This window comes from Colobus angolensis, unplaced genomic scaffold, assembly GCF_000951035.1.
Source record: "Colobus angolensis palliatus isolate OR3802 unplaced genomic scaffold, Cang.pa_1.0 Scaffold21, whole genome shotgun sequence".
Lineage (NCBI taxonomy): Eukaryota > Metazoa > Chordata > Mammalia > Primates > Cercopithecidae > Colobus > Colobus angolensis.
In genome coordinates, this window is record NW_012115266.1 from 4,745,322 (window position 1) to 4,752,926 (window position 7,605).

The 7,605-nt window shown below is 53.9% G+C and overlaps 1 protein-coding gene across 1 annotated transcript; it reads right to left on the minus strand.

Moving 5' to 3' along the window:
• Positions 1-4,979: 4,979 nt before the first annotated feature.
• On the minus strand, positions 4,980-6,796 carry TIGD3 (tigger transposable element derived 3). The gene has a single exon (XM_011942513.1). It carries the CDS (start codon positions 6,782-6,784, stop codon positions 5,369-5,371), a length of 1,416 nt encoding a protein of 471 aa, XP_011797903.1. The 5' UTR covers positions 6,785-6,796; the 3' UTR covers positions 4,980-5,368.
• Positions 6,797-7,605: the final 809 nt, after the last annotated feature.

Consider the following 7,605-nt stretch of genomic DNA (forward strand, 5'->3'; position numbering starts at 1 on the left):
GAGGACAGAGAGCGGATCTGTCTGCTCTCTGTTGCTTTGGTAAGACCTGGAGAGATTGTGTATTTTTTTTAGACAGAGTTTCGCTCCTGTTGCCCAGGCTGGAGTGCAATGGCGCGATCTCGACTCACCACAACCTCCACCTCCCAGGTTCAAGGGATTCTCCTGCCTCAGCCTCCCAAGTAGTTGGGATTACAGGCATGCGCCACCATGCCCGGCTAATTTCGTATTTTCAGTAGAGACGAGGTTTCTCCATGTTGGTCAGGCTGATCTCAAACTCCCGACCTCAGGTGATCCGCCAGCCTTGGCCTCCCAGAGTGCTGGGATTACAGGCGTGAGTCACCGCGCCCGGCCTGTAATTTTGATTTCAACATTTAAAAAGAGATGTAGGGCCAGGCACAGTGGCTCACACCTGTGATCTTAGCACTGGGAGGCCGAGGTGGGTGGATCGTCTGAGGTCGGGAGTTTGAGATCAGCCTGACCAACATAGAGAAACCCCATCTCTACTAAAAATACAAAATTAGCCCAGCGTGGTGGCAGGTGCCTGTAATCCCAGCTACTCGGGAGGCTGAGGCAGGAGAATTGCTTGAACCTGGGAGGTGGAGGTGGTGGTGAGCCGAGATCATGCCATTGCACTCCAGCCTAGGCAACAAAAGCAAAACTCCATCTCAAAAACAAACAAACAAACAATAAATAAATAGGCTGGGTACAGTGGCTCACACCTGGGTAATCCCAACACTTTGGGAGGCCAGAAGTTTGAGACCAGCCTGACCAACATGGTGAAACCCTGTCTCTACTAAAAATACAAAAATTATCTGAGCATGGTGGCAGATACCTGTAATCCCAGCTACTCGGGAGGCTAAAGCAGGAGAATCACTTGAACCTGAGAGGCGGAGGCTGCAGTGAGCCGAGATCGTGCCACTGCACTCTAGCCTAGGCGACAGAGCAAGACTTTGTCTCAAAAATAAATAAAATAAAATAAAAAGAGATATGTCAGAACTGGAAAGTTTTCAGAAAAGAACAATTTATATGAATTCAGGGTAGAAAAAAATAGACCCTGTGAGGAAAGGCTAAATGATTTGGGATCTCAGCCTAGAAAATGGAAGGCCGGCAGGTGGCTTCGCAAGTGTTTGAAAGGGAATCGTTAGTTCAAGCTGCCAGGTGTGGAGGTGGTCAATTAGGACAACGAAGCAAGCTGAAAGTAATACAAAAGCTTCTTTTCATTCACTGCAACCTACAAGCAAGAGGCAAAAACAGGCCCCAGCTCCTCAGCGTTCCATTTTACAGAACAGCACGGGACGAGGGTCAGACGGGAACAGTTTCACCGTCAAAGAGTTTCAGCATAAAAAGAATGAAAGTTCCTTGCTCTTTACAGACCTAACCTGAAGTGGACTTTAGGGAGGCAGAGGAGAAGGGCTGGAATGAGAGGTACTGAGTCGAAGCGGAGAAAGGATGGAATGAGAGGTACTGAGTCGAAGCGGAGAAAGGATCTCAGTCATTGCTTCCAGTCAGGAGGTCTTGGTAGAAGCTGTTGGAAACTGCCTCAGCCCAGGTCCCCGAATAGAGGTGCCCGGCTAGGAATGCAGGTGAGCTTAGGAGCAGGGCAGTCTGGGGGCCTGGAGTCTTTGACTGCACCTCTCTCCGGAAACCTGCAATGCACAGGCAATGCACTAAACTGGGGTGGGAGGGCAGCTTCCCTCCATGAGGCCTGCCAGGCAAAAGTCTTGTGATTGCCAATGGTGGAGCCTGAAAGGTCACCCTTAGGATTTTGGCATGGAGCCTATATTTTCATTTTATTTATTTATTCTATTTTCGAGAGGGAGTCCCGCTCTGTCTCCCAGGCTGGAGTGCAGTGGCGTGATCTTGGCTCACTGTAACCTCCACCTCCCAGTTCAAGCGATTCTCCTGCCTTAGCTTCCTGAGTAGCTGGGACTACAGGTGCCCACCACCACGCCCGGCTAGTTTTTGTATTTTTGACAGAGATGGGGTTTCACTATGTTGGCCAGGCTGGTCTCGAACGCCTGACCTCAGGTGATCCACCTGCCTCGGCCTCCCAAAGTGCTGGGATTACAGGTGTAAGTCACCATGCCCAGCCAGTATTTTGATTTTGATTTTTTATTTTTGAGACAGAGTCTCATTCTGTCACCCAGGCTGGAGTGCAGTGGTGCAATCTCCGCTCACTGTAACCTCCGCCTCGTGGGTTCAAGCTATTCTCCTGCCTCAGTCTCCCAAGTAGCTGGGATTACAGGTGCGCACCACTACACGTGGTTAATTTTTGTATTTTTGGTAGAGACAGAGTTTCATCATGTTGGCCAGGCTGCTCTTGAACTCCTGACCTCAAATGATCCACCAGCCTTGGCCTCCCAAAGTGCTGGGATTACAGGCATGAGCTATTGTGCCCAGCCTACAGCTTGTATTTTTACCAGCTAGAGTCTGTGTCCAAAGCCCATATCCTTTCCAGGTAAAACCATTTTCTTTTCTTTTTTCTTTTTTTTTTTAAGACTGAGGTTTTTTTTTTTTTTTTAAAGGGGGGTTTTTTTTTTTTTTTTTTTTTTTTTTTTTTTTTGAAGCGGAGTCTCGCTCTGTCGCCCGGACTGGAGTGCAGTGGCCGGATCTCAGCTCACTGCAAGCTCCACCTCCCGGGTTTACGCCATTCTCCTGCCTCAGCCTCCAGAGTAGCTGGGACCACAGGCGCCCACCACCTTGCCCGGCTAGTTTTTGTATTTTTAGTAGAGACGGGGTTTCACCGTGTTAGCCAGGATGGTCTCGATCTCCTGACCTCGTGATCCGCCCGTCTCGGCCTCCCAAAGTGCTGGGATTACAGGCTTGAGCCACCGTGCCCGGCAAGACTGAGTTTCACTCTTGTTGCCCAGGTTGGAGAGCAGTGGCAACATTTTGGCTCACTGCAACCTCCACCTCCCGAGTTGAACCGATTCTCCTGCCTCAGCCTCCTGAGTAGCTGGGATTACAGGCATGTGACACCGCACCCGGCTAGTGTTTTGTATTTTTAGTAGAGATGGGGTTTCACCATGTTGGCCAGGCAGGTCTTGAACTCTTGACCTCAGGTCATTCACGCACCTCGGCCTCCCAGAGTGCTGGGATTACAGGTGTGAGCCACCGTGCCCAGCCAGTAAACTATTTTCTTTATATTGTACCCCCAGGATCTGGCTCAGGCTTCACCTTCTCTCACCTGGATCAGTCAGAGTCTCTCTGCCTCTAGGTTTCACATCTTTGACAGACCCTACACAGACTCCGTTATTCTAGAACCCCAAGAATGACTTGTTCCTGCCTATCTAAAACCCTCTGACGGCGTCCTATGTGAGGAAAAGAAAGCGAGATCGGATTGTTACTGTGTCTATATAGAAAGAAATAGACATAAGAGACTCTATTTTGTTCTGTATTTGAGATGCTGTTAATCTGTAACGCTACTCCCAACCCTGTCCTTGCAAGAGACATGTGCTGTGGTGACTCAAGGTTTAACGGATTTTGGGCTGTGCAGGGTGTACTTTGTTAAACAAGTGCCTGAAGGCAGCTTGCTTGTGAAAAGTCATCACCATTCTCTTAATCTCAAGTACCCAGAGACACCTACACTGCCGAAGGTGGAAGGTCGCAGGGACCTCTGCCTAGGAAAGCTAGGTATTGTCCAAGGTTTCTCCCCATGTGACAGTCTGAAATATGGCCTTGTGGGAAGGGAAAGACCTGATCGTCCCCCAGCCTGACACCCGTGAAGGGTCTGTGCTGAGGAGGACCAGTACAAGAGGAAAGAAGGCCTCTTGGTGGTTGAGATAGAGAAAAGCATCTGTCTCCTGCCCATCCCTGGGTAATGGAACATCTCGGTGTAAAACCCGATTGTAGGTTCTGTTTACTGAGAAAGGAGAAAACCGCCTTGGGGCTGAAGGTGGGACGTGCTAGAGGCAATGCCGCTCTTTATGCACTAAAAAGGTTTATGGAGATGTTTGCATATGCATATCAAGGCAGAGCACACTTCCTTAAACTTATTCATGTCACAGAGATCTTTATTCATAAGTCTTACTGCTCACTGTCTCCTTATGAAGATCCTATTATCCTGCCACTTCTAAGATGGTAAAGATAATGATCAACAAATACTGAGGGAACTCAGAGACCGGTGCCGGCGTGGGTCCTCTGTATGCTGAGTGCCGGTCCCCTGGGCCCACATTTTCTTTCTCTATACTTCCTCTCTGTGTCTCATTTCTTTTCTCAAGTCTCTAGTTCCACCTAACGAGAAACGCCCACAGGTGTGGAGGGGCAGGCCACCCCTTCAGTCCTACCCCTAAGCTTGGTTGGCTAAAGGCCCTTCCTACTCTCCAGGCCTCTCCTTGCACTCTGCCCCTACCTCCGCAAGTATGCCATGCTCTGGCAGAACTGCCTGCCCCCGCCCCCAGCACACTGTGCTCCTTCACTCCAATCAGACTCTGCGCATGCTGTCCCTTGGTCTGGGACATCCCTCAAACTGCAGCTCAAAGCTCATCTCCCCCTGGAGTCTCCCTAGCTCTGTGGGGCCAGGCACTTTGAACAGCCGCTGCGAGGTTCTGCCCAGCAGAGACACCATCTTTGCAACTTGTTCACATAGGAGGCCTTGCTGAAGTGATATTATGAATTGAGCAAATGAAAAAAAAAAGAATGAATGACTATTCCATTCCAATTCCGGCTCCCTTCTGTTTCCCTGACATGTCCATAGCCTGCCCAACCCCAAACACACACAATCTGAGAGCGAAACTATTGGAACTGCAGCTTCTCTGGGGCAGTAGCTGGGATCTGTCTGTCCTGGAGCTTCCTTCTCAGGAGGGTAGCCCACAAGCAGTGCCCATGCCCTGAGAGTCCTTGCTGTTGAATATCCGGAAGAGGAGGATCCCTACTGGTCATGGACAGACAGCTGCACCGCAGTGACCATCAGCAATTAATTTTCCAAATCTGAATGGAAAATTTTTACCCTTCTCCCATGAAAATAACACCCTGGCCTCTTTTCTGATTGAAAACTTTATTTCCAGAAGCAGAACTATTTTTAACACAGAGTTCAAGGAAGAAGTCTGTCCAAAAAGCCCACATTCCACCTTTCTAAGCGCCCGCCTCTAGACTAACTCTCTTTCTAAGGCTCTGTAACTTTCAAGCAAGGTTTAGAAACTAAGTAGCCTGGATTCCTACCCTTGAAGCCCCATCTCTAGAGCTCTCTTCCTGGGCTTGGGCGACTGCCACTCCAAGCTCAGACATGGTGTCCCAACTTCTCTCCCTTCTACACCTTTATGACAGTTCTATTTCCACAGGAAAGAGACAGCCTGGACCTGCCTTCTGAAGAGGCCGTTTCCATGGGAAACAGGAGAGGAGGGGGCTCTGGTAAGCAGCAAAAGTGCCTTCACAGGCAGCAAAGCCGCTCCACCTCCTCCTCACAGTCGTAGAATTTTTCAAACAGCTCAGGAGAAGTGCTGTTGCACTCAAACCACCTCCTCAAGGTGCCCAGGGCCCGGAGGGCATCAGCTTTCGTGGGCAGGGGCTCAAAGGCACCCTCTCTGTCCCCCTCCTCGTCTTCAGTGCCTGTCTCCTCTTTACACACTCCAGGCCCTGGCTCGTCACCCTCCAGGTCCGCAAAGCGGGAAAACTCCTCTAGGCTCAGCCCACTGGGAACTGGCGGCGTCTCAGAGACTTTGTGCGAGGACGGGGGCGTTTTGCCGGGAGCCAGCCCTTCCTGAATGAAGCTACTGAAAATCAGCTGAGGAGGCACCTTGGCCCAGGCAGCAGACGCCACGTGCAAGGCGTCCAGCACGGTGATGCCCGCCGCGGCCTCAGCCAGCGAGGTGCCATCCCTCTTGCTTTGGATGGCAGCCAATTTGCCCAACAGCCGGTGTCGGTAATGGGCCTTAAAGGCCCGGACCACTGAGCTGGGCAGGGGAGGCGTGGTGCTAGAGGCGGCCAGAGGCAAGAGCTTCACGTGGTAGAGCCCAGGCAGGCCTGCCAGTCCCTCCACCACTCGGGCAGCCAGCAGCAAAGCCACCTGTCGGCCCTGCTGTCCCATGTCCCGGTCAAACTGTGCCAACCACTCTAACCAGGGGATGCCCAGGTCAGGGTGGTAGGAGGCAGGCAGAGCCTCACTGCGGACCCCAAAGAAGCATCTCGGGGCAGCCTGGAGCCCACCCAGCAATACCCGCCGCTTCTCGGTGCCCCTGCTGTTGGCACACAGCAGCACCTGTACTTGATCACATGCACCCAAGTTGCCGGGCACTGCCCGATACAGTAAGGGCAATTCAGCACAGCCAAACACGTCCTCTGGAGAGAAGTCTTTTAGGGAAAGAGGCAGCTGAGCCTGGGATGTGAGCCCTGGGGGAGGTGGCTCAGGGGGGAATGAAGGAGCAAGAACATGGCGGGCCCCAAAGCCGACGTTGTTTCGGCGTTTCCAGCGGACCAGCCAGCCGATGCTGGGCACGAAGTCCTGGCCCATGATATCGGCCAGCTCCTTGGCTTTGTGGAGCAGCATGGGCCCCGTCACGTCCCAGGCCTTGGCCCGAGCAATGTGGTACCAGCAGAGCAGAGCCTCGTCGATCCCGCTGTACTTGGACTCCCGCTTGCGCTTGCGCTCTCGGTTGGCTGTGCCGCTGCACCAGTCCGCCAGCAGCTTCTCCTTGTTCTTGCAGATGCGCGAGATCTGGGGCTGGGAAACCTGGAAGCGCCGGGCCACCTCCGACTGGGACATCTTGGACTCATCCAGGAGTTCCAGCACCTGGATCTTCTCGGCCAGGGACAGGGCGTGAAGCTTCTTCTTGCTGCTCAGTTCCATGGCCTCTCCGGGGCACCTGTGCGGGGAGGAAAGAATGAGCGGGTAGAGTAAACGGAAGCCGGGAGGGCTAGGAGAGGAGCGCAGGAGGGAAAAGAGATTAGATGAGGACGTGCGCAGGCACCAGGGGAGACTGGACCCGCCGGAAGAGGCAGGAAAGTGGCTAGGCCGAGTGGAAGCCGGCTGGCCCAGTCCCCAGGATGCCAGGGCAGAGCTGGGGAGGGGAAGTCTCTCCGCTCAGAAGGACAGGGGAGTCTGGGCCGGGGTCTGGCCTCACTGGGGGAGAAGGATGAAGAGTGGAGGGGACAGCTGCAGAGATAACAAAGGCGCACGGACGGGGGAGGGCCTGGGGCTGGGGCCGAGGGGGGCAGGTGTGGGGCTACGGGGCAGCAGGGGAGGAGCCCCCGGGAGGGAGTGGGAGACGACCTGGGCTGTATTCAGATGACGCCGCTGGGGGCGGGGAGGTGGGTGGATGCACAGAGTTGAGGTGACAGGTGTACAGACGACAAAGGGGACAGAGGGGGTCTGAAGGAGCGAGGCTAATTTGGTGCCGGGTCCTGAAAGGGAGGCTGGGCGAGGGTCCGCCCTGAGGGGAGCGAGAGGGCAGGGCCGAAGGCGCAGGTGCACAAGCGACAAAGGGCGGGAGGCCTGAGGAGGCTGCGGGCAGCGGAGGGGCGGGGTGTCCCCGCTGGGAGGGTGGTCTCCTGGGAGGGTCCCAGGGCGCCGGGACTAACGCCTGAACCCAGGCAGGCCGGCAGCCGGACTCCGCGCCCTGGCTCGTCACTCCCCCTCGACCCGGAGTCTGTCAGCGGGGTGGCCCCAGG

What these genes read in the sequence shown, in the direction of transcription:
- TIGD3 (XM_011942513.1), bottom strand. Translation starts at nt 6,784, where the DNA reads ATGGAACTGAGCAGCAAGAAGAAGCTTCACGCCCTGTCCCTGGCCGAG.